We start from the raw sequence: 26,760 nt of genomic DNA, 5'->3' as shown, positions 1-26,760 counted from the left end.
AACATTTTAGAAGTACTTAAGGTTTTAAAATAGGTACGCTTTAGTATACGGCCGATAACATTGTGATGTAACAAAACGCTTGTGCTTAATAAAAATTATAAGAAACTATATTGCGATTATTTCAATTGTTTCATTTTGGAGCTCTGCAAGGTAATACCTCTGATCCCAATGTATTCCTCATTCATATTAATGAATAATGACAAAAACAATGAGTATAAGTAAAAATTTATTTCAACTTCACAATAAATATTATATTACATTTGATATAAAGGAATTCTTAAACAACAAGTAACGTAACAATGTTTAAGTTAATTTATACTTAATTAAGTGCATTCACTTAAAATATATCTTAAGAAAGTACTTTGTACATGATTTTCTCTGGTATGGGTAGCTCTCCCATAGCAAATGATAGTTGCTTTGATATACCTAATTTATATTACTTACTACCAAAGTGGATCATTCTACTGCAGAAGTGTTTTGGTCTGGTCTAAAAGCACCTTAATTTTTTGGCATAGTGTTTATTATTTTAGTTCTGATTTTTAGAAATAGCCAACTGTATACTACTAACTACTTTAAGCATACCTTTATTGACATGGTTTCTATTGTCTAGGTCTTTCTTTACAACTATGAGGGTGCCTGTATACTAAAGCGCAGCAGAGCAATGTGGTGCTTAGTTGTCCAATCTGAATTTTGACACGTGCCGTGATAATTATTTTATCAAGACCTAATTTTAGTAATCTGCATGGTCTGCTGGAGCCATTTCTGCTTTAGTGGACAGACAGCATAAAGACATACCTTTGCAGTAGAAACCATGCTAGTTCTGTAGCGACTAACTTGCATTCTTGTATAAAGATATCTATTTTTCGCAAGAATGGAATCTCAAGATGGATTTAGACTAAGAGAGCGAATGCACGCTTTAAATTCGCTCGCTCTGTTAAATTATCTTTGGATAAACATAAACCGAGCGTTGCTCTGTCTCTGATTATCCAAAGAGAATTTTACGAGAGTGGGATAGAGCGAGTGGAGTAGATCTGAGGGTAGATCACTTAAAACTCGTATTCCGACACAATGACCACGAGCCTGGCGACGGCGCTTCCAGCGAACTGCGTGCGCTGGTACAGCGACATGGTTAGCTCCAACTCTGCAACTTGTGGCCCTTCCAGCGAACACTGCAGGGAAACCACGCAGATGTGGCCCGTGGGACGCATGCTGAAAATATAATTATCTCTTACATTCTTATTTGTGCCTACTGTCGGAATTACCTTACACACTGCAAGAAGGCAATTTTGTTATTTTAAGTAGTGATCTAAATCCTACTTATCGTTATGCGTAGTGTGCAGAACAAATTATAATTTTAAAGACATTAAAAAAGTCTTAATTCCCGATGGAACATCGATCAAATAATCAAATTACTTTCAAAACACGAGGCTGTTTCATATTAAAACCTATCTAAAGATTCAACGACGTTGTAAAACTTGCTCAAGTCCTACTCAAGACTATGATGGGCCATTTAGCATTCTTAATATGGGTGTGTGCATCATATTATTACAAAGGCATATTCTAAGCCAAGCTCTAAACCTACCCTACCTACCTACTAAATTAGGGGAAATTAGGGTAGGGTAGGATTTAAGTAAGTAATTAGTAACTACCCAAAGCAGCTGACGTCAGCAGGCTGTACACCGGGTGAGGCCTTCACGCTGAGCATCCTCATCTCGAAGTGCACCACCGAGTCGCGCCACGCCGGCCCTTGCATGGAGAACAGATCCACCTACATTAGACAGCAATGACAGTTATAGATAGTGTAGTTTCTTTTGCAATTCTAGAATTCAGCATCGTTAACATTTTACACCACAGTTGAATACGTTTCACCTGGTCAATAGATTCGTTTCTCGTCATCTCTTGCTCGCTCTCGAGGTCACCTGACCTTTCATAAAGGTCAGGTGCAGAGTTGGCGGAATTAGAGGTGCATTTGAGCAAGTCAGGCAGTAGGTGTTCGCTCTTGTGTGTTCTTGTCATCATATAGGTTCTCGAGCTTCCCATAATTGTGCAAACGGTGAAAATTATGTATAAGAGTATATAATTCGATCTCTCCCCAAGAAGCTGCTATTTATGCCCATATCGTGCTGTTGATTTAACAGAGGCGATCGCAGAAATTTCGCTTGTCGCTCATGTTATAGAAATGGTAGGCACGAATGTCTTCGGTAAGTTCAACGCTCAAAAAATAATATAGACACACATGAATCGCACAAGAATCCGAAATCTAATAAGAATATTACGTAAGTGTAAAAAAAAAATATACTCACACTTCCCGTGGGCAGGAACAGATGTGAGACGAAGGTGATGAAGTTATAGCTATAGGCGCTGGGCTGATGCAGGCACGACCAGTCCGACACCGGGCAGGAGCGCTGGATACGCGTGCACTTGCTACAAAGATCAAAAATATGTTAAGAACTTAGAAAATAGAAATAAGTTTGGTAATATCTACTTAGTACTAAGTATGCCTTAACTTACTGTCTTCCTTCAAGGCGATACCCGATGGGGCAGTCAATTTTGTGGCAGTGGTACCCGCCCTGTGTGTTCTGGCAAACCTGACCCTCTTCTTGGCCGCACTTTGCTTCACCGTTTTCACACTCGTCAATATCTGAAGCAACATTTATTGAATTTAGATTTCTACAGTAAATAAAATATTCTTGACTTTGAGCGCATCGGAATTCATGGAGCTTTCTCTGTAGTTATGGCCTATATGCTGCCAGAGCTAAGTTACAGTGCCCGGCAAAAAAATTGAGCAAAGCGCAGTGTCAATTTTTATGTCAGTGATGGACTGACGAGTGCGCCAGGGATTTATTGCGCAGGAGTATATTGGTTGATCAGTTCCCCCTTTTTCCCGTGATGTGTCCGTTTTCCCTCACTATGTAGCTTTTTGATCCAGTTGTTTGTCGGGTACTGTACCCAAATATCAGCGAGAACCCCACCAATCTATGTTTGGACTTAGCAACTATTCCAACAGTATGTATATCACGCGCTTTTTGGTGAAAAACAAAAAAACGTGAGGTTTCTTCTTGAGAAAAATCAAGCGTAAGTGGGAAAGTCAATCCGCGGACACACAGTAGGGCACGGTGTGTAACGGGGGTGAGTTCATGGGATTTGGGATATCTCACCTATACAAGTCCGCTTATCATCTGCAAGACGATATCCAGAGGGGCACGAACAGCGGTAGGAACCAGCCACGTTTACACACCGACCACCGCACAGCCGGCCGCGGGATCTCGACCGACTGAACTCCTCACATTCGTCGATGTCTACACATGTCCTGTAAACAATGTTAGGTTCACTTTAAAAAGCTGTCTACGTCGTTTATGCAAAGTTCTATACAAGCTTTACTCTTAATTGGAGGGGAAAGGGGAGTATTTGTCATAATTAGGCATGGCTAGTATTCTTTTTTTTAAACAGGTTCTTAACTAGGCATAGCATATTTTAATACAGTGGGGCCACTTAAAATTGTAAAATTAAAAAAAAAAAGCGACCGACGATGAGTTCGGGAGTAAAATACTTGCCTGTTATCCTTGTGTAGTCTGTATCCCTTGTCACAGTAGCACCGGTAGCCGCCCCAGGCGTTGGCGCATTTATGTTCACACAGAGTGGGCGTCTCCGCACATTCGTCCACGTCGACACACACCTTGTCGTTCGAAGGTGCGTTACGGAAACCTTCCGAACATTCGCATTTGAACGACCCAACCGTGTTCACACATCGCGCGTTATATGAGCATGTCTGTAACGATATAAAAAACCTTTTTATGCTGAATTTTGACAGCGTGCCGCCAAGCGATTTAGCGTTCCGGTACGATGCCGTGTAGAAACCAAAAGGATACCTATGATTTTAATGAAAACTGACATACCCCTTCCAAGTTAGCCCGCTTTCATCTTAGACTATACCATCACTTACCACCAAGTGAGATTGCAATCAAGGGCTAATTTGATGAAAAATTACGAGTGATTCCCAAATCCTAACCCAGGTTTCAGATGGTATTGATAAATCTATTTTAAAACAGATTCTATGAAGCAGATTTTCATAACCTTTATCTGTTATTCTAAGCTTTATCTTGTCTATTTCTCGAGATCCAGTCTATAACTCCATAAGTCCATAATTTCTTCATAATATTGTTCAAATCATCGATTTTGGAAGCGTCACCTATTTATATGATTCAAACCTGTGAACAGGACAATATAAATACAAATTGTACAATGGCAACCCAGTGTCTATGGTCTAGTCTATGGTTAAGTCTGTCAAGATGTCCGACCTTGTTATATAATAGTTGTGTGAGGCTACAAGTAATGTTTCTAATAGTCGACAATGTTAGCTCCGTACCTAATTAAACAGTTCAAGCTTCCAGCAGACTTTCATTTGTCCTAACAGGTTATGGGCCCAGCAGGCTCATAATTCTGTTTTAGGTGAAGATCGGAGCTAATAATATTGCGTGACGATGTTACACTAGAGTTAGTGTTGACGGCGAAAAACGGCGGTGTGTTTTGTCGAAAGTGGCGTCTGAAGGAGGTCGTGCGGAGAATAGTACGACATCAGGCACACACGAGGGTTTCGACGAGTGAGCGCGTTGGAGTTTCGCAAAATGGATGTTCACACAATGGCGATGGCGTCGACTTCAAACGTTATAAAACTAGAAGGCCAGAAAAATTGGAATGTGTGGAAATTCCAAGTGGCGGTTACCCTGAGAGGGGCGGATGTGTTCCTTGTAGTGAATGGAACGGAAAAGTCTGATGAAAAAAATATGACAGAGTGGGCGAAGAAGGACGTCAAGGCCCAAACGATAATAGTTTCTAGGCTGAGCGAGGCGGCCATGGTTCATGTCTTAACGTGTGAGACGGCGGCAGAAATGTGGCAAAAATTACATAGTGTTTTTGAAGCAAAATCAGCAACAAGTACCATGATGTTGCAACAACGTTTTCTTCAATGCAAGTTTGAAGATGGAGAGCTGTCAGTGTTCTTAGCTAAAGTTCAAGAGATGGCTTGTCAATTAAAACAGGCAGGTGAAGAGGTGTCAGAGAAATTTTTAATGACTAAAGTTTTATTGTCATTACCTGCCACATATAGTCACTTTATCTCTGCGTGGGAGTCAGTTGAAACTTCTAAGCAAAAGTATGATGATTTGGTGGCACGCCTGCTTGTAGAAGAGGAAAGATTGAAAGCCAGAGACAAAGATAAAGAAGAGAATAACATGGCATTGTTTGCGAAGAAGCGAGGTGGATTTGTCAAAAAGTGCTACAAATGTGGGAATCCAAAGCATTTTGCTAAAGATTGTAAGAGTGAGAAGGAAAATCGCAAATGTTTCCTGTGCGGGTCACTAAATCATCTGAAAGTTAACTGTCCTAAGCGTGAAAATACAGAAAAACACAGTGGAAATTCATCGAAGAAAGGAAACTCAGGAAATGCGTTCACGGTGGCTATGACAACAGAGTTGGAGAGTGAGTTTCTGAATTACATAGACAATAGAGCATACAATCAATGCTGGGTGATTGACAGTGGTGCGAGCAGCCATATGACAGGAGATCGTTCACTGTTTACAAACTATAATTCAGTGTCTATGCCAAATCAATTTGTTGTTGTTGGAGATGGAAGGTGTTTGCCTATTGTTGGGGTTGGTGATGTAAAACTAAATGTGTATAATGGAGAAATGTATGTTGAGTCAACATTGAACAGTGTACTGCATGTTCCGGACATTAAAATTAATCTATTTTCTATACCAAGTGCGACTAAAAGAGGTTATACTGTCACAATGTTGAACGAACAGTGTTTATTTTACAAAGACAAGTTACTGTGTGCTTTAGGAAGTCGTGAGGGAAATTATTATGTACTGAAAGTGTCAAACTATGTTTACGAAGGTGCTGCAGCTGTTGCTTCATTAACCGAGTGGCATGAGAGGCTGTGTCACCAGAGTATGGAGTATGTAAAACAAGTACTCAATAATAATAACATTACATATACAGGAGAAAGTTTTAAATGTGAGTCATGCTTAGAAGGTAAGATGCATAGATTACCTTTTCCTAGAAGGGAGCAGCATACCAAAGAATGCTTAGAGTTGGTCCATGCCGATGTGTGTGGCCCAATGGAGGTAGATAGCATAGGAGGCTCTAGATATTTCTTATTGATAAAGGATGATTATTCGAATTACCGTGTAGTATATTTTCTGAAGAAGAAAAGTGATGTATTTGTTCAGATGAAACTTTTTGTTACATGGGCAGAAAGACAGACAGGGCTCAAAGTCAAAGTGATCCGAACGGACAATGGAGGCGAGTTTATTAATAGGGATATGCAAAAGTTCTTAGAAGAGAGAGGTATACAACATCAGACAACTGTGGCCCACACTCCTCAACAAAATGGTAAAGCGGAGAGAGATATGAGAACAATTGTAGAAGCTGCCAGGTCTATGCTCAAAAGTAGGAGCTTGCCAAAGGATCTATGGGCAGAAGCAGTGAACACCACAGTATACGTATTGAATAGAACGTCAAAGAGTAGAGTAGAAGGACAGACACCCTATGAGACATTTTGTAAGCGTGATTTTGACATTCAGAGCTTATGTGGAGTATTTGGTGATCATGTGTACGTCCACATTCCTAAGGCAAACAGACGAAAGTTGGATGTAAAGGGAGAGAAAGCTATTTTTGTTGGTTATGATGATAGCAAAGGTTATAGGGTATATTATGAAGACAAAAAGGAAGTGCATACTAAGAGGGATGTAGTATTTATTAATCAAGAAAGGCAAAAAGAACAAATACAGACTAAAGAAAAAATAGTTTTACTTGACGTTCCTGTAGAGAATAGTTATGAGGACTCTTCCTCATTAACTAATGAAAGTGAAGAAGAATTCTGTGATCCTCATCTAGGAGAGAATCAAGGAGAAGGAGAACCGGATGTGACACCTGATATAATACCTGAAATAACTCAAGAAGAGAGACGTGAAAATGTAGAAACAGAAGAAAATCCAATACAAGAAAGTAGACTGCGAAGAAGGGTAGAAAAGCCAAAGTATTTAGATGATTATCATTTGTATGTTGCTGAACCCAGAAATTACAAAGAAGCCATTATGTCAGCGGAGGCTGAAAATTGGAAAACGGCTATGAGAAAAGAGCTTGCGCAGCTAAAAGAAAATAATACATGGACAGAAGTAGATCAGATACCAGAAGGAAAGGAAGCGATAAGCTCGAAATGGGTTTTAAAGAAAAAGGCAGATTGCTATAAGGCTAGATTAGTGGCCAGAGGCTTTCAACAAGAATGTGATGAGAACTTGTATGCCCCTGTGGCAAAGTTAAATACATTTAGGATTTTTGTGTCTGTAGCTACTAAGCTAAATTTAGAAATTAATCAAATGGATGTTTGTGGAGCTTTTTTAAATGCAAAACTTGACGAGGAATTGTATTTAATTCTACCAGAGGGAACTGATACTAAATATGTAAAACTTAATAAGTCAATTTATGGTTTAAAAAGGTCTCCTAAGTATTGGAATGAAACATTCAACAATGTAATGATATCTTTAGGGTATAAACGATGTGATAAGGATTTTTGTTTGTATTCAAAATGTGAAGGGGAACAAAAAACATTTTTGCTATTATATGTGGATGATATTTTGTACTTTGGAAGTAATGAGGAATCTTTGTGTGAACTAAGAGATGTATTGTGTAAAACCTTTAAGATGAAAGTTATGGGAGGAATTGGTAAATTTTTAGGGATAGATGTAAAACAGGATATTAAAAAGGGAACCACTATTATTTCACAGAAAGATTATTTAATAAAACTGTTGTCTCAGTATAACATGTTGGATTGTAAAACATTGCAGTTACCTATTGATAAAAATTATAATTTTCATATTTTAAAGCGAGAAGGGTCAGAGAGTGTTGAAGTCGAGAATAAATGTAGAAGGTTAGTGGGAAGCCTGATGTATGCAGCCATGGGCACACGGCCAGATATTTGTGCAGTGGTTAATATTTTAAGCCGCTATCAAAGCTGTGCATCAGAGCTTTTATATAAATTATTATTAAATGTTTTAAGATATGTGAGAGGGACTATAGACTTGTGTTTGACATATAATAGAGACTGTAATAATGATGTTGTAAGCTATGTTGATAGTGACTGGGGTGGTTGTAATGATTGTAAATCAACATCGGGGTGTATTTTTAAAGTATTTGGTTGTTCAGTAATTTGGTTTTCAAAAAAACAGCAGACTGTAGCATTGTCCTCAACAGAAGCAGAGTATATTGCTCTATGTTTAGCAACTAGTGAGGCTTGTTGGCTAAAACATATTATGATGACATTTGGGTTTGATGTGAACATAACTGTTTATGAAGACAATCAGTCCACTATCAAAATGGCACAGATGGCAACTGGTAATTCTAGAGTTAAACATTTGGAAATAAAGCAAGCATTTGTTAAAGAAAAGCTTGAGAATAAAATAATTGAGTTAAGATATATAAATACAAGTGAACAGCTTGCTGACATACTTACAAAAGCGTTAGGGGGTATAGCATTTAAGAGATTAAGGGGAAAATTGTTTTGATATTGAGGGGAGATGTGAACAGGACAATATAAATACAAATTGTACAATGGCAACCCAGTGTCTATGGTCTAGTCTATGGTTAAGTCTGTCAAGATGTCCGACCTTGTTATATAATAGTTGTGTGAGGCTTCAGGCTACAAGTAATGTTTCTAATAGTCGACAATGTTAGCTCCGTACCTAATTAAACAGTTCAAGCTTCCAGCAGACTTTCATTTGTCCTAACAAAACCTAACTACCTCTAAAAACTAAAACCATATTAACTTTCCTTACATTGCCATAGCTACATTCGTCGATGTCTTCACAGTTCTTGCCGATGTTCCTGTGGCCGGGCGGGCACTGGCATGAGAAGCCGCCGTAGAAGTTCTCACAGCGCTGCTGTGGCCCACATTCCGATACGTTGCGTTCGCATTCATCGATATCTGACCCAACCAAAAACAAAAAACGGTGAATAAAGTTGGATTTTATTTACTTCCTATGGGTGAATAATAATATCGTATGTTTCGTGTTATTATTCCTAAGTATTTTTTAAAAGTAAATAACATGGAGCTGCAACCCTTTAGAATAGTGTATTGTAAAATCACCTATCACCTGCTACGTCAGGAACCGTCTCATTACTTAAACGATACCCCCCAAGTACCTAATCAATGAGGTCAAAAATGACGATCTGTCTGGCGCGGTGGTAAGCGCTGCGGTCTTATTAGTGGGAGTCCCGGGTTCGATTCCCGGCATGGGTTTGGAATTTTATTTTCTAAATTTCTGGTCTGGTCTGGTGGGAGGCGTCGGCCGTGGCATACCCTCTCCAGGTTAGCCCGCTTCCATCTTTGACTGCATGAAAACTTTCACTCAAGTCTTGTTAAGGAGCCTATAACATTGGTAGAAAATGTAAATAATTACAGTAGTTCTAATAAGGGCTTATGCGAAAGGATCTGGGGACCCATACCAATTATTATATACGTGACGTACTACTGACTACCATGGTATGAGATCTCGACTATCTGAAATGAGAAATACGGCGCAGAGAAACCTCAAGGCTTACCGCTTTTCTTTCTTTTATCTATGGGCTTACCTAAGCAAATCCTGTCAGGAGTTAGCTTATACCCCCACGGACACGTGGTGACGATCGCTCCGGAGTCGTGAAGTCGTGTGTAAGTGGGTCTCAAGTATCGGGGGCCATTTTGACCGTACTGTGCACCCACCGTGATCACTGTTGAATCTGGGCTTAGCGACGGTGATGAAGGTTCCCGATAAGCTAGAAGGAAACGAGAAAAATGTGTTTGTATCAGTATTTTTCATATTTAAATACCCTGTCGTCTCTTACTTTGGTATTATATATCTTTATGGTTTTGCCAAAGTACAAAAAAAAAAATACTATTGGTCCCTTGTAAAAGTCTGGATTTGTAATCATTTTTAGGAAGGTTCAGAGTCAGAGTTGGATTGAGAGAATTCCTATTATTGTTTTTGGGTATCGGACAAAAAGCAGAAATTGGTTTTCTGCTATTTTTGTCAGAACTATATTTTCTTATTAGTTAGTTATATCTTCTTATATCCAAAGTTGCTCAGCGAGCTATGGAGAGGGCTATGTTAGGAGGTTCCCTGAGGTATAAGATCCGAAATGAGGAGATCCGCAGGAGAACCAAGGTCACTGACATAGCCCAAACTATTAGCAAGCTAGAAGTGGCAGTGGGCCGGCCATGCCTGTCATAGAACTAATGGCCGTTGGAGCCAGAAAGTTCTTGAGTGGAGACTGCGTATAAGCAAGCGTAGTGTGGGACGCCCTCCAGCACGAAGGACTGACGATTTAAAGCGGCTGGCGGGAAGTGGCTGGATGAGGACCGGGTGTGGTGGCGCTCTTTAGGGAACAAGGGCGTCTAACAGTCGACGTCCACAGCCTGATGATGATGATGATGATGATATTTTCTTACTATGCGTAGGCGTAGAAGCTTCACGACACCTCTGGCTACACACACAGCGGTATCCTCCTTCCGTATTGACGCAGTCTTCTGTGGCCGCGCAATTTGCTCTCATTGTAGCGCACTCGTCGATATCTGAAAATATTTCAGTCGATTAGAATTGTATGCATAATAGAATTCTGTCACGCGGAGTTCCGATAAATTCGCAAGTAGCCTTTTAGCTTTTAGTAAAGTAGCTCGATAGCTCAACGGTTGAGGAGCGGACTGACTTCCGAAAGGTCGGCGGTTCAAACCCCACCCGTTGCACTATTGTCGTACCCACTCCTGGCACAAGCTTTACGCTTAATTGGAGGTGAAAGGGGAGTATTAGTCATGATTAGCATGGCTAATATTATTTTTAATAAACAAAGTGTTATAACTGGGAGACACACTCAAGTATACAGTATAATGATAGCAGCTTATCGCTGTCTGCACTGATCTAGAACTTAAGACTAAATTACTAGTATAATTCGTATTCCCACGATTTTTAGCGGTGCAGCGAGTGGAAATCAAATGTATGGGTGAGTACTACTAGTGAGTAGTGAGTACAGTAATGATTAATGAGTAATAGAGCCGACTTGTCTCTGGAGCCAACTGGGGCAACTGGCACTTTGGCTTTTATTTAGGTACCTACACGTGCAAATAAATTTTACTACTCACCGATACACTTTCTGCGGCTGTGGCTGTAAATGTATCCAAGCTCGCAGTTTGGCGGAGGATTGTAGTGGCCACGACTTGGCTGATGCCACCATTCCGGCGTGGTTGACGCTATAAAAGAACATTTTTATTAGACAGAACTTAGATTTAGATAATATTAACCCGTCACACACACAGACACGTCAATCCGTTGCTCCGTTGGAAACAAACCAACAAATAAATATAAATACCTATCTAAACTCTTCTAGAGATTTGATAGAAAGGGATTTTAGAGATTGATTTTGTTTACAATGCAGATAAATGCAAAAAACATTCATGAGACTGACCTGGAGTTGTAACTTCCGTAGAAGTAACTCGTGGAGTGGTAGTTACAGCTGTTGTAATTCTGGGTGTAGTAGACCTAGGTGTTGTAAGCGTCGGAGTTGTAAGCCTGGGTGTAGTGAGTCTAGTTGTAGGCCTAGGCGTTGTAGGCCTAGGCGTTGTGGGCCTAGGTCTCGGAGTAGTAGAGGTAGTGACCACCACGCACCAACCAGACGGGTCCCTGGTAAAGCCGGGCATACAGTCGCATTCGTAACCCGCAACCCTGTTTATACACACTTCTAGTGGACCACAAATGTGCCTGTTCTCATTGCACTCGTTTACATCTGAAAGGAAATTAACACTATATCATAATCATGTGGTGCCAATTGCCATTTTATAAAGATAGTGTATCCACAGTGAGAAGTTAATATAGGGCTCTCTCTGTTACGTGATACCATACAAATGACAAAAAGTGCCTACCAGCAGTCTCAACGAACCTGTTTTTGAATTTCGAATGTTTTTTGAAAACATAAGTTCTCTAAAGTAGTACGGAAAATATAAGTGCGTTTGTAATTGTTTGGTCACTCAAAATGTGCGCTCACTTTGAAAGCCCACTTTTTGATCTGTTTATTTGGAACTACTACTTGGTACATAGTTATTTCCATCAATGTCGTTTTTGTTTACTAAAATTTAAAAATAGTATGAAATCTTACCAACGCACTCCCCGCGTTCATTTCTCTCGTATCCATTCAGACAGTGAAGCTCGTTTGGATTAAAATCAATATCAGTACCGGGTTTCCGTTCTCTATCCACAGTATTTGAATCCGTTGATGTCGTTACTTCTGTAAAAATAAAGTAAAAGGAGTATATTATTGTTATGGCCGGAGGGCCGATCGCAGATGGACTTATTGGAAACGAAAAAAAAAAAATTATTATGGTCGGAAGTGATGGAACAGCTGTGCTATTGCATTTATTTATGCATACCCAGTAATTTGATATCGACTAATACCTACTCTGTAATTATACAAATATTTAACTGATGCCTAGGACAGTAGAACCCAAAGGAGTATGGGTGTAATAAAAACTGCCATACCCCTACCAGGTTAGCGCGTTCCCATCTTAGACTGCATCACCACTTACCACCAGGTAAGATTGCACTTGCAGTCAAGGGCTAATTTGTATTCGAATAAAAAAAATAAAAAACTTTACTCGCGTCGTTTCAAGTTTTTTTTTTAATTTCTTCTTTCCTTTTGTAAAATTTTAAAGTTAATAGGATGAAGATATTTAATTGCCTTTCACAAAAGTTAGTTCAGTGGTTAAACTGTATACGGCAACAGACAGACGGATTCGCATTTATGATATAAGTGTATGGATGAAAGTACCCGTTACTGGTCTTCTTGGATAATATTCTGGAAGTGGTCTTCTAGAAGGCACTGGCGTCGTGGTGGTGGTTGAAGATGGTGGTCTTGCTTGGAAGGTAGGTCTGAAGTAAGGGTATCTTCTAGGAGGCTGGATAGGTCTAGGAGTTGTGCTTGTGCTGGTGGTCGTTGGCCGCGGTGTAGTAGTTGAAGTTGTTGTAGTAGAAGTCGTAGTTGTAGAGGTTGATGTTGTTTGTGGCTCTGGAATGACTGTGTTCTCCTCCTCGCTGATTAAAAAATCTTGGTTTTAAAATGCTATAAGCTTAACTTTAATTCAAAACTGCTTTATATTATACTAATTTAAAACCAAGCAAGTGTCAGTAGTGAGTAGATAGATATTCATAAGTGTTTAGTACCGAATCAACATTAAGAGTAAATTAAACTAACAATATTAAACAGAGAAAAACAAGGAAGAAAGGAAGAGTGATACAAGTATTTACAATAACATCCATATTGTTGTAAACAATTGAGCCTTACAATGAGGATGAGAATGTTTCTCCAATTAGAAGGATAAAAGAGGAAGAAGTGCAAAAAGTAACTTCAATTGTTTTACAGTTAACGTAAGGAGAAACTGTGATCCGAAAAGACATAAGCTTGAATCCCAGTTATTGGACCTAACAAAAGCTTTACACGTTATAGGGCAATGCTATTAATATTTTTAAGGACTCTTATATTCAACGCAAATAATATTCAAATTCTTAAAGACATGGCATGCCACATTCCGTTAACTGCCGTAAGAAGTATAAATAATGTTAATAATATAACGAAATTGTAAGTGAAGTAAGCAGGAAGCGCAAAACTGCATCGCTAAGTATTTGAATAGGGCTGGTGGAATAGGGTTACCCAGAATCATAGTATTCGTATTCATAAGCTGGTATCACAGTTGAGGTAGAAGTGGAAGTAGCTGAGCGTCGAGTGCAGGTGAATGAGCCCAACACGTTGAGACACTGCAGTCCAGCCTGGCAGTTGTCCAGCTTCAAGGCGCATTCATCCACATCTGGAATCAAAACAAAATGATGAAATATGATAATGTAAATACGTTAGCCGCAATAGAAATGGCTGAAACCGCTAAGCGGTGCAAATACGCCTCTTTTATCGAGAGTTACATTTTTGTTCCGTTTGCCATGGAGATTCTGGGGCCATGGAGACTTAGTACTAAACATTTTTTACAAGATGGTTAATAGCCTGATCAGCTGACTTATTTTTTGCGCAGAAGATCAGCTGGCTGTCCAGCGCGGAATGCAGATACTATTCTTTCTGAAATCAGGTGTAAGAACAACATTAAGAGGGCTCTCTCCGTCACTCGTTTCCACTCGTTTCATACAATCGTAGTTCCAGTTTCATTTGAATACTAAGCAATCTAAGTCCATGAAATTTTGCAGACATATTCTAGAAACTAATCCAGATTTCTGTTAAAATATTCGGTTTCAAAGTTACGCGGTCTTAAAATTTTCATACAAATCTTGGAGCCACTGTAATTTTAAAACTACATGTTTTTAGAAAAATCTAAAACACCACAGACACAGATATTAGTTTCTAGAATATGTCTGCAAAATTTCATGGACTTTGGTTGCTTAATATTCAAATGAAATTGGAACTACGATTGTATGAAACGAGTGGAAACGAGTGACGGAGAGAGCCCTGTTAAGCTTTACGCATTCTCTGAGGCGCGGAGTTGTAACACGACTAATTCCCCAACTCCAGGTGGCTTGGGAATTTTTTGAGCGAAAACCCAAAAATCCTCACGGACCCATCCGTGGTCCGATCCATGATCAGCAACTGAATAAGATACCGAGACTTATAGGTACTATACAAATCAGGTGGTAAATTACAATACTTATAATTATAATAATTATAATTTATTTATTAACCGGACAACAAAAATCCATATAGTGTTAGCAACAAAAAACTTAAAAACTATGTAAGTACTTAAACACTAAGTAGTTAGTAACAATAAAAAACTTAAAAACTATGTTAGTACTTATGAGTTTCTAGGAAATACTGACCTACGCAAGATCCCGATGTGGAGTCTAGTTCGAATCCAGTTTTACACCGGCACTCGTGTCCGCCGTATGTGTTGATACAGTTTTGAAACTGATCGCATAAGTGACTACCTTCACGACACTCGTCGATATCTGAAAGATAGGTCGTTGATTTTTACTCCCAAAAATTTTCAGGTTACAGGGATTGTTAATTTTAAGCCTTGCCCAATTTTTTATTTTACCTTCACAAATTGTTCCTCCTGGTCGAACTCTTGTACCTTCTTGACACTTCTTTGTTGGTAATCTACAACATATGAAACATATTGCAGCAATTTTTTGTATCACCTTTTCTGATTCAAAATCCTGCTTGACAAATCTTTTTAGTACATTATACTCAGTTAACCTTACAATATTTGCAGATAATCTTATAGAGGAGTAAGTAAATATTAGCTTACAATTTCCTTACATACGGTAAAAAACTAAGCATTCAAACTAATTAATAAATACAATTAATATTGATACATTACTTTGGTAAAATGCTTATCTTGGATTTGCAATTGTACGCCCCTGGTAAATTGATGCACACCTCGTTCCGTTTGCACACCTCTGAACTTTCTTCACATTCATCGATATCTGGATATACAACAGTTTGCTTAGGTAAAAGTTGCTGAATCGGTAAACATGCATCTATTCCTCTCTCCTCTAGGAGTCTAGAGTTCTATTGGTATCGTTTGACGTGGAGACTCAGGAGACCGCAGGGGTTATGGCACAGAATGCTACTATAAACCTATTTGGAGTTTTATTATTTTGCCTCATATGGTGACAGAAGATCTGGTATATTGCGCAAAAAAATTGCCTGGAAATGTAGCCAGTATTCTTCGCACCATTTAACGCGAGCAGGATTTGTACATTAATTAGATGACGGGTAGCTTAGTTTTATTGTAACAATTTCAGATAAAATCAATGGGGTTGAAAAAATAAGATTTTGATTGAATACCTTCGCAAATTCCAGTAGCAATATTGACCTTGAAGCCAGGAGCGCATCGCTTGGAGACGTGATCCTGGCAAAAATAGTTGCCGTGCGTGTTGATACAGTACTGTGAGAGTCGCTGGCAGTCGTCCAACCGTTCCTCGCACTCGTCGATGTCTGTGGAGGAGATTCAGCGATGATTGATTGTGTCATCGAGAACCTAATTGCCTAATTTGTTAAGTTTTTTTTAATAATACCTATTGGTTCTGTTGATGGCAAAAATAAGCAACTTACAATAAATCTAACTAAATTCCCATGCTTTATCCAGGTCAGCGTAGATTTTCCAATGGAGAATGCATCGACATTTACGATAAGTATTGTTTTGGAGACTCTTGAGATTTTTTAAATCCCACTTTTGCGTGCATGTTTTGAGGTTTTTTGTACTACAGTACTAAATTCACACACCTTTGAAGGCCTTACAAATGATTTTATTCCTTGTAGTCAATTTCAGAGTGGTAGATTTGGATAGCAGTAGCATTGTACTTAAAAGTTTAAAAATGAAAAGTTTCAACAGGTTAATTTGTAAAACTAAAGGTATCTTAAGCTTACCAAGGCATTCATCATCTGGACCAGCTCGGAATCCCGGTGGACAAATATCATTCTTCATAGTAGGTATAGTAACACCAGCCTCCGTGGTAGTTGCTCCAGTGTCTTCAGTATAAGGCTTGCCGGGCTTGCCACCGCATTTATAACCACCTATAGTGTTCTCGCAAAGATATTTTGGACATGGAGGTCTTGATGAACGGCATTCGTTGATATCTGAAAAAAATATAGTCAAAATTAGTTACCTAGTATGTGAACTCCTAGTTATGTTGAATTAATTTTTGGGTAAGTAATTATAGTAAATCTCCTTACCATCACAGACTTGATTGATCACGTTTCGTTTAAATCCAGGTGGGCAGCTCAGACTAACGTCCCTCTTTTTGAGTGGAACACATTTGAATGAACCCTCTGTGTTATGACAAACTGTGTCTTCCTTCGTACAGAGATCATCTAAGGCCTCAGCACATTCATTGATATCTGGAAAAAGTAATTAAACTCTTTAATAATCTCATTCAGACCAATATGGTCTTTACATCACATGCGAACATAAAAAACGGTTTATTAGACTTCGATGGCAATGACGATTTGTGGCGATTAAAACAGATTGTCTTGATTGATAATGGGATTCTGAATAATTCTGATAATCTATTATTTATTGATGTAATCTCGATCAATCCCAAACAATCGATTAATGTTCCCAAACAATCGAATTTCTCCCGATTAATTTTACATTATTGTAAGTATGAGTTTATTCATTACGATAGTGAATGAATGGTTTGTTCAACAGCAGCTCTAAAACCCAGTTGTTAGTACCCAACTTACCTTCATTGTTTCAATTTTTAGCGACAACAAACAACCATCCATAATATTAGTATTATAAATGTGAAAGTGTGTTTGTGCGTCTGTCTGTCTGCTACCTTTTCACGGCCCTACAGTTTAACCGATTCTGACGAAATTTAGTACAGTGTTAGCTTATATCCCGGGGACGGACACATACTTTTTATCCCGGAAAATCAAAGAGTTCCCACGGGATTCCTAAAGACCCATATGCTCAACCGATTTGTATGGGTACCGAGGTTGCTTGCGTCCATGTTATTGACATAGACTACTTTTTATCCCGGAAAACGAAACAGTTCCCACGGGATCTTCAACAACCTAGATCCACGCGTAGAAGGCGCGGGCATCCTCTAGTTGTAATATAAAAGATACCTTTACAAGACTTTCTATCTGCCTGCAGTCTAAAACCTTCCCGGCACTGACATTGCACCTTGCCATCGTCGTCGGTACAAATGTGGTCACAAGAATTAGCCTTACATTTCTCTTTCGGCTTTTCTGTCGTTGTTGTTTCAACTTTCTTTTTTGTAGTCGTCTCTACTTCTACAGCATCCTGAAAAATATAATGAACACATTCATACCGGGTATCTTTACATTTTGGAGTAAGTTTTTTTCTATTTTTAAGGCTATTTTTTCACAACTAGAGCAAGGATTATTTTTTTTATTTTTATCTACTTCAAGTAGCTACGTTTAAACTCGTAATTATTATAAAATTAACAATTTTTTTCTCCTTTCAAGTATGTTTCACAATATTATTTACATAAAAGGACAGTTAGTTTCCTGTGAGTTTATCATTTAGGCCTCATTCGTAAGAGAGCTTTTTTAACGTCCGTTAAAAAAGCCTTCAAATAGAACAAATGCATTCCCAGGTCTGTTCACACGTCAACGTTTTTTTTTCGGGCACTGTTGTATTTCCAGCGCCACGCCGGGTTTTAATGCAACGCTTTTTTAACGCTCGTGTGAATTCGGCCTTAGTGGTCAAGGAAGTTGGTCAGATTATTTCTAAAAAGTGAATTGTACAAATTATCGTCATACCATGCAGCATTTGTAAAAAGCGTTTTGCCTCAACGCACTGGTGGGACTGTAGTAGTCTTCTGATAAGCTTCCACAGCCACCTGCACCTTCAGATTCACCTGTTATTCTTCCGAACGTGCATTCATCGCAACACATCTGCAAATCATACAAAATTATGAAGCACCATTGCTTATTATATAATTTCTTACTAAAAACTAATAGTACAGTAAATACAGTATCTCTCTCTAATGAGACTTTACCTTTCCAATGTCGCTGTTTGGTGACATACATCGTTTGAGGAGTGCCAACTTCATACCCGTAGCGCATTCTTCTTTCTGCCTCAAAAATAAAAACAAGCTTATTGAGATATTTAAGTATAACAAAGAAGAAGAAGAGAAAATTCTGAGTTCACGAATAATAAACGTATTACAACATTAAAATATATCAAGCAACAGAAAAACTATTTTACTCTAATATTATATTTCAGTGTTTACTAAGACGATCGCAGTCGGGTTTTAGTTTTCAACTGTATCTTGTTAAACCATGTGCCCTGACCACTGTTACTTCAACCGCAACATATGCTATGTCGGTTACTCTGGTTCGCCTAAGTTACTTCATAAAGATAAGTAAATACTTACTCCATCTGTTTCTTGCAGCAACTCTTCCCAGCTGACAGACACATTTCAGTCTGTTCTGGCTCGATGTCATCCGGCACATCCATGCTTGCACAGGATGTGGTGGTGGAAATGACTGCGAAACTTTCCCCGTGGCTGCAGCATGACTCTGTTAGATCTGCTACTTCGTCTGACGATAAACCTACGTGAGTAAGGTAAAATTTAAGTGAATGTGATTTCATGGGATTCTTAGCTAGTGATGGGCTGGGCATATTTCGTGAAAGGAGTAGGGAAACGCTGTTCAAATGGCGTTTCAATGGCAGCCTATCGGTCGAAGGAGTCCTGGTCGACCCGCCACCCAGTCCATTGAGACAGATGTTGGGACTTTCGTGCACACCACATCAAAGCAGAACCAAAGATACTGCAGCTCTAAGTTCCACGGGGATATAAAAATACTCAATCATCATCACAGAATTCAAGTGATTAAATTAGTTTGTTCTGAACGACTCGTGGACATCATGCAAGACGTTAGTATTGTAGTACATGTTCACATCCTGGTCAGGAATGTCTAAGTCTTCTGATTTTTATGAACCTGTTTGAAGGAAGACACGGAGAAGGGTTTTTCGGAGGAAAATTCGGAGACAGCATCCGGCACTCAAGCAGCCTGCTGGAATTAATATGTTGTGTTTCTATCTCTTCTATGCCTCGAGGCATTTAAATAAGGTACCTATTGCCTATTCGGTATACCTACCTACCTACTTCGATGATGGAAAACAGCTGTAACCACACTTTGGACATAGTTTTGGATGTTTACAGAAACCATAATATTATTATTGTCGTAAGTAGGTCATGTCATTTACTTATATATAGGTAGATAAGTTAGAACATTGCTATTAATTTTTGTTAAAAGGTCCCATCTTTCCTATACATTCCTACATTCTTGTTACTAAGTGTATGCGGAAAATGTGGATGTAGGAGGGAAGTGACACTCAAGAGTTTAGATCATTATCAGCTGTTCCTCATATAAAGTGTATTCTCGGCACCGTAGGTGAGCCAAGATTATCCAATATACTTTAATGATTCTAGATTCCTAAGTACCTAGTACCTACCTATTACAAACTGTATTTATACGAAAACCGTTATTTAAAAATCAAACGAACTTACCAAGTGAAGTTCGATTGTAATTATGTGAGCAGCTTCTTTCGACGCGATTTGGTTTGAATGTTGTAGTTGCGTCCTACGCTTTAGCCTAGCACACGGATTTTTAGATCTTTTTTATTAACTTTGAAAACTGTTATTACAGAGTTAGGATGCTTTGAGATGTTATGCTGGAGGCGAATGCTGAATATCACGACTGAGCACAGAACCAACGTCTCCATAATGAATTCACTAGGCGTCAGTAAAAACGTCGTTTACTTTACCATCTAATATGGCAGCTTATTGTGGCACAAGGTGCCATTCATGATAACGAGGTATGAGACAGAATATCAGCTGCAATTTTCTCTGGGACGAGTTCAACGGGCGTTGCGCAAGGGGGGCAATGAGGATGTGTTCGTAAGAGATCTCAGTGCCTCCCAAAATTTTGAATAGAATTTTTTGAATTTTAAAATTCTTACATTTTTAGGGTTCCGTAGGTAAGTCAAAAGGAAAAACGGAACTCTTATGGATCACATTGCTGTCTGTCTGTCTGTCATGTCTGTCAAGAAAACCTATAAGTAGCTTCCCGTTGACCTAGAATCATGAAATTTGCCAGGTAGGTAGGTCTTCTAGCACAAGTAAAGGAAACATCCGAAAACGGTGAATTTGTGGTTACATCACAAAAAAAATTAAAGTGTGTGTTAAAATTCAAGGTAAGATAACTATACCAAGTGGGGTATCATATGAAAGGGCTTGAACTGTAAGTTTAAAACAGATTTTTATTTATTTTTATGCGTAATATTTTGATTTATAGTGCAAAATGTCGGAAAAACACCCGAGTACGGAATCCTCGGCGCGCGAGTCTGACTCGCACTTGGCCGGTTTTTTCTTCTACATGCTACATGAGATAAAATATTTCTTATGGACCCAATTAATTAGCAATGTGTTAATAGCTCGTTACTCATTAGAAAACAATCTGTAGGTAAGATATTTATCCCGGTATCGACTCGAGTGCATCATTCCTCATTACCTACTTACATGAAAGGTCATCCAGACTATCTGCTCGCGTAAACAAATTGATAGCTTGGCCTCTATTGGTGAATACCTATCTACCGTCTATTCCGTTTTCCGTTCTGTCAGACTGTTAGTTCGATTGATTATTTAAGATTGAACAATCCGGAAAAATGTCCGTCGACTGCTCGGGCGATATTTTTCCTATGTTTGAATAATATATTATGAGCTTTGAATGAGCCCTTTTGAAAATTCACTAAGTAGATAAGTTTTTCTTGCGACGTCTGCGTGATATAATTTTAATTTATTAGTGAAAGAATTTGCAGAACCGAATTATTAGATCCAGAGATTACCTTTCTACATCCAGACTTACACACTTTACTTATTCATAATACCAAATTAACTAAGTAGTACAAATTCCCAAACATGAACTGGGTGAGCTGAAGCCACCCAGCTTTGCAGTTTCACGTTTTGCGATATAAGATACATGTCACTGTCCGAATCCTTGCTCGTCAACGTAATTCGACACCCAGCTAAACAGAATGTGACTAATGTACTTACTTATTATTGTCTAGGAAATTCAATACACTTCTTGGCGATCACGTGAACCCATACTAAGGTTCGCGGTCGAACCATCGAACAATAGGTACCTATATATCCCGGAAAAATTATTTCCAAGAATGATATTTCAGTTAGTCATAGAGACGAACGAGAGTTGAGTTATTAATTACAAGAAAAGTCAAAAAATGTTCAAGAGAAAGAGAAAAAAATCTCACCGACGGATGAAATTAAGAAAAAATTCATTTCTCCTTAACTACCAAAAACCGCTGAACTTACATGGGGGTGATTTGGATACCCCTTGATATAAGGTATTTAAATTTTTCTTTTAGACGTCACATCCCCGGCCACCCTGTATTATGTGGGTACACAAGAGTTAACGTAGTTCTATAGTAAGATTCTTTGGAGCCGGCGCCAATTAGCCGCATGAACCGTCTACTGTGGGTCTACTCCCATGTCGTTTGTGACTCCACATTGGCAGTTGGCACTTTATTGGCACCGACTCCAAAAAACAAAATACGCCAAAATAGTAAGCTGATTGAGTCTAAGTAGGATACAGACTCTATACATACGGTGTACCTACTTAGACAGGAAATGCACAAGTAGGTAGTAGGTACATTATTACCGCAGACTCCCACATAATTAGATCGCGACATCGTGTTGTTTGAAGGAGGAACTCTTGTTTTTATTTACATTGACGGAAACTAGGGCTTTTTCCTCAGGGTTTACATAATGAGAGAAAGTCAAGAGATCACGATGAATAGGTATGGAAGAATTATCTACTTAGGTAGGTATGTAGGTATTTGCATGAGAATGTGCTAGATGTCGTAGATAAATGTGTAAGTTTGTATGTCCCTAAATCCGGATTATTCTTCAGCTCTGGAGTTGTGGTTTGATGCTCAGTGTTCCAATTCCGGAGTTCCGGGGTTTCGAAGTTTCGAAAAAGTATAGCCCGTGATTGATTACATACGAGTAATGTGTTTGATTTGAATAATTCTTCCACCTATCTTCTCTACTATAGTACCTACTATATCATTATACACTCTGTACTTTACTAATAAATAAAATTGAACAGTCTGTCTGTAATTTCGAAATAACTACCTCATATTATTCTCATATGGTTATTCGAATTATACCTACCATGACAGAATTACACGTTTTTAAAATTTTTGTCTGTCTGTCTCTTTTAACGGGCTAATCTTCGGTACGGCTGGACCTATTTTGATAGGGCTTTCAAAGACAAGTAGACGATTAACCAAGGAGTAACATAGGCTACTTTTTTAACCGACTTTAAAAAATCGAGAAGTTGTGTTTTTCTACCTATGTACACCGATATCTCCGAGATTTCTGAACCGATTTGCGTAAATTTTTGTTAAATCGATAGAAAAATTTGGCAGCGAGGGGCTATTACGGACAGGCTAGTGTTGTCCTGGAAAATCAAAAGTTCCCACGGAATTTTTAAATACCTAAATCCACGCGGGCGAAGCTGCGCGCATCATTTAAGTAGTTCATTTATTAAATTAAATAAAATCTTGAACTTATTTGTTTAGTTGGTCGCGATAATTTCGAAATCATTACTTACCGTTGACGAAATTCCTCATAACAAGACACAACACTAATTTCGTCACAATTAAAAACTTCATTTTTATTTTCTCAATTTAATTTGTTCTCTACTAAAAATGTCCTACAAAGTTAGCACTAGCACAAAATTCCAAGGGTTGTGAAAAAGTACGAAAGTATCGGAACCATTTTACTTAAACTTTGAAACTAAGTTGGTTCAAGACGCGTTGTCTTCTTGGAACCTAAGTCGGTAGTGATGATAGTCGGGTCAAGTCATGTAGTGATAACGTTCTGCGCATGTCATCTAAGTGCGGCTTGGGTCACACTATGGCACTATTCGGTATTTTTAAACTACCTAAGTAATAATAACTACTAAGTATGTACTTGAGACAGCGCGTATTGTGAGGAGGCTCCTCACTCTGGAGGCTGGAGTCATGAAACCTAACCAATGGCAGCTTCAGTCTTACTCTTAGTCCATTTGTAGTGAAATGGGCTAAGATTTCTAAAAATACAAAGGGTGGACGCCTTTGTATTTTTAAAAATCTGCTCCATCCATACAGAACATTATCTTACTTTTCAGAACATAAATTATAACATAGGTTGTTATCTTTTACGTGGTCGATGGTGCACAGAGATCTAATTAGATCCTGGAGATGGTCATTGACCGAGGATTTAGGTTTTTAAAATCCTGAGGGAACTCTGCCTCAGGATTTTAAAAAACCTAAATCCTTGGAGATAAAGTCGAGGGTGTCATAGACTTTAAACTAGCTGATGCCCATTACTTCCTCCGCGTGGATTGGGAACTGTTTCATATGTAGGATAAAATGTAGCCTCCAGGTCTCTGACTAACTAAATTCTTTCAATAAATCTCACCGATCCGTTGCTCCGTGATTGAAGGACAAAACAACAAACAAACACACTTTCGCATAGGTATTTTATAATATGGGTAGTGTAAGTGTGTCTGTCTGTCTGTTAACTTTTACGGTTCAACCGCTGAACCAATATTGACGGGTACAGTGATCATTACACACCGCTATTAGAATGAACACTGTTTAATTTTTTTTTTATTTTTATGGCGGTCATCTTGAAATTTTTATTATTTCTTATTACAGCGGCAATAGAAATACACATTCTGTGAAAATTTCAATTCTATTCTTCTGTTACAGTTTACGAGATACAGCTCGCTGACAGACGGACGGACGGACGGATAGCGGAGGCTTAGTAATAGGGTTCCTTCGCATTAGTTTAGATACATAATATATCTACAGCTTTTCTACCATTTTAATACAGCTATTAAATATAGCTGTATTATTTTCATAACAATCAAAATATTATACCTTTTTACAATAAAACGTGAACATTTACGACGCGTTTGGCATTTCCATGGTAATGCCCATGGGCATTTCCCACTCCAAAGAGACGACATTTGGTATGGAAATGGTATGGAAATACTACCACACTGGATGGTCATTACCATTCTATTGCGATGGTAATGAAGCGTCAGACATACTTCTAGGTTTTTCCGAGGCAAACTGCATCGTATAAGGGTTGATAATGACAATAATAGAACTGATGATATAATTGAAACATGATAATCATATTAATTAAGAATCAGTACCGAATAGAGAAGAATAATTAAAGCAGTTGCCTGTTACTTAAATGGCTACACTTTAAATGTAATGTTTAGATTAAAGTTACTTAAGGGGATGCGTATACTTACCTATATACCACCAAAACCAACCAAAGAAAGCCAGCGCTGAGCATTGCCATCAATGCTCGGCCATGCTGAGTTTGCGGCTTATTGCTAATTGTTAGTTTTTTTTTAATTATTTTTATAGATTTAATGTACTTATTGTTATAAGTACATTACATGTACTTATAACAATAAGTACATTAAATCTATAAAAATTATTATATAGTAAGTACATTACATGTTTGTCACTAGCAATAAGAAAGCAGTAAAGCCTATTTATTATTATTATTTATTATTATTATATTTTGAAGACCTTTCTGACGCCTCGTATGAGCCCCAGCGGAAATTACCTAGATTTTCTTAAAATGGTTCAGATCTACTGGAAACTTCAGTTTAGCATGCCAACACATTGAAAAAGCAATACCTACCTATACTAATCTAAGACGTTTAATCTTCCGATAAGATGCCGCGTAGAAACCAAGGTGTCCCACACTAGGAGGTAGGTCCTCTACCTCAAGACCCTTTAACACTACCTCAGGAATACGACTACGTACGTAGGTACGATGCCTAAACACGTCCTTACCGACCCCCAAATCATGACTAGCAATGAAATTCAAACTCTTTACAGCATCTTCACTGGCAAGGTCCCCAATTTCTAATGTCACCCGGACTAGACTTACGCCATACCCTCGGGGGTGTACGGACTAATCAAGTCCAACCAATCCATTGTCCCAACGTCATTCTAACCGTCGTCCGAGCCTCGTAGTAGATGATTTTAGGAGGATGTTGCCCCCGATCTCCCCAATTAGTACTTGAAGCCCTAGGGCTCTCTCTCAGACAGAGCTCCACGTTCGCCACCCCACTAGGTGACGCTGTAGCAGCAGAAGGGCCTATATAGCATATTCAATCCGAAACTAAATTAGAGCTTCTCGTCATAGCAACTTACTAGACAACTATCATCTAGATCTCATCTAGATGAGATGGCAGAGCTAAATTGTCAAATACAATTTTGGCAAAACAATAAAATCATATTAAATTAATTGGAGATATTCGCGCGGCTCGCTCGAGCAGTTATCAGCGCACTTGACCCACTGGCCTCTCCTACTAGCTACTAGCTAGTGTCTCTACAATATTTCAACACTATTATTAGATTGCTTGAACACTATGATCCGATTTGGCTGGTATCGTGTGGATGATATCTCCATTTCTTGATGTAACTATCGAAAGTAGTTGAAAGGAAACCAAGGAAACAAACAGATTTCAGGTGGATAAACTTTTTATTTTGTATAATAAATATTTTTCGATATGCCCTCCAAGGTCCAACTATCGTACCTACCGAATAGATTGCGCATAGAGTAGGTAATGACAATCGTGCAATATGGTGCATTACATAAGATTGTGATTAACAAATCACAATCACATTGTGATGTGATGTGATGTGATGTGATACATAAAGTGTATGTGATGTATGTGTGGTGCATGATTTCAGTACGGCCTCAATGCAGGACCTCCTTCGCGAGCTTCTCGATTTACAAAAACCGATTACTCGATCGAGAAAACTCGACTTAGTGGTGCTCCGATTTCGTTCTGCGCCATAATATTCGACTTAATCTTGAGTAGGTAGGAAAATTACAGTTTTGATTTGGCCAAACGTTGTTGCACAAATCGACAAACGTTGACAATTAAGCTTACAGGGTCAGTATCTACCTACTACTTAATTGACCATAATATCATGAAATGACACTGCTTAATGAAATAGTTAGGCGCTTTATGAAACAGGCAATTCTACGATATGTTCACGAAATTATCATAAAAATAACATTCCTAAAAATACTTACTTCATACAAAAGTTTAAGAATTTAATAGGATGCATTAAGAAAATACTATTTTATGGCT

The 26,760-nt window shown here is 38.6% G+C and overlaps 2 protein-coding genes across 4 annotated transcripts in view; one reads left to right on the top strand and one right to left on the bottom strand.

The window, feature by feature from the left end:
- Positions 1–2,507: 2,507 nt before the first annotated feature.
- The window catches only part of LOC123877349, a 40,666-nt gene continuing 16,413 nt past the window's right edge, over positions 2,508–26,760 (bottom strand). The window contains exons 11-31 of the mRNA XM_045924016.1: positions 18,930–19,107; positions 18,552–18,630; positions 18,313–18,447; positions 17,653–17,830; positions 16,756–16,920; positions 16,450–16,659; positions 15,868–16,017; positions 15,398–15,503; positions 15,113–15,174; positions 14,895–15,023; positions 13,732–13,885; positions 12,853–13,115; positions 12,184–12,312; positions 11,497–11,814; positions 11,174–11,281; positions 10,487–10,609; positions 9,631–9,813; positions 8,835–8,983; positions 3,555–3,769; positions 3,159–3,310; positions 2,508–2,641 (exon numbers count right to left, since the gene is read on the bottom strand). Of these exons, the coding sequence (XP_045779972.1) occupies positions 2,508–2,641; positions 3,159–3,310; positions 3,555–3,769; positions 8,835–8,983; positions 9,631–9,813; positions 10,487–10,609; positions 11,174–11,281; positions 11,497–11,814; positions 12,184–12,312; positions 12,853–13,115; positions 13,732–13,885; positions 14,895–15,023; positions 15,113–15,174; positions 15,398–15,503; positions 15,868–16,017; positions 16,450–16,659; positions 16,756–16,920; positions 17,653–17,830; positions 18,313–18,447; positions 18,552–18,630; positions 18,930–19,107 (3,320 nt within the window). The remainder of the gene's footprint in view (positions 2,642–3,158; positions 3,311–3,554; positions 3,770–8,834; positions 8,984–9,630; positions 9,814–10,486; positions 10,610–11,173; positions 11,282–11,496; positions 11,815–12,183; positions 12,313–12,852; positions 13,116–13,731; positions 13,886–14,894; positions 15,024–15,112; positions 15,175–15,397; positions 15,504–15,867; positions 16,018–16,449; positions 16,660–16,755; positions 16,921–17,652; positions 17,831–18,312; positions 18,448–18,551; positions 18,631–18,929; positions 19,108–26,760) is intronic.
- On the top strand, positions 4,224–8,763 carry LOC123877346. 3 transcript variants are annotated; one of them, XM_045924011.1, is made up of 2 exons: positions 4,224–5,014; positions 8,381–8,763. In XM_045924011.1, exons 1-2 carry the CDS (start codon positions 4,626–4,628, stop codon positions 8,562–8,564), a joined length of 573 nt encoding a protein of 190 aa, XP_045779967.1. In that variant the 5' UTR covers positions 4,224–4,625; the 3' UTR covers positions 8,565–8,763. The 3 variants fall into 3 exon arrangements, with proteins under 3 accessions (XP_045779967.1, XP_045779965.1, XP_045779966.1); XM_045924009.1 differs by having other exon boundaries at positions 4,224–5,018; positions 8,385–8,763; XM_045924010.1 differs by having other exon boundaries at positions 4,224–5,023; positions 8,390–8,763.

Source organism: Maniola jurtina, chromosome 23, assembly GCF_905333055.1.
Source record: "Maniola jurtina chromosome 23, ilManJurt1.1, whole genome shotgun sequence".
NCBI classification, from domain to species: domain Eukaryota; kingdom Metazoa; phylum Arthropoda; class Insecta; order Lepidoptera; family Nymphalidae; genus Maniola; species Maniola jurtina.
Note: the sequence above shows the minus strand (reverse complement) of the source record. Positions and strands in the feature narration are given on the sequence as shown.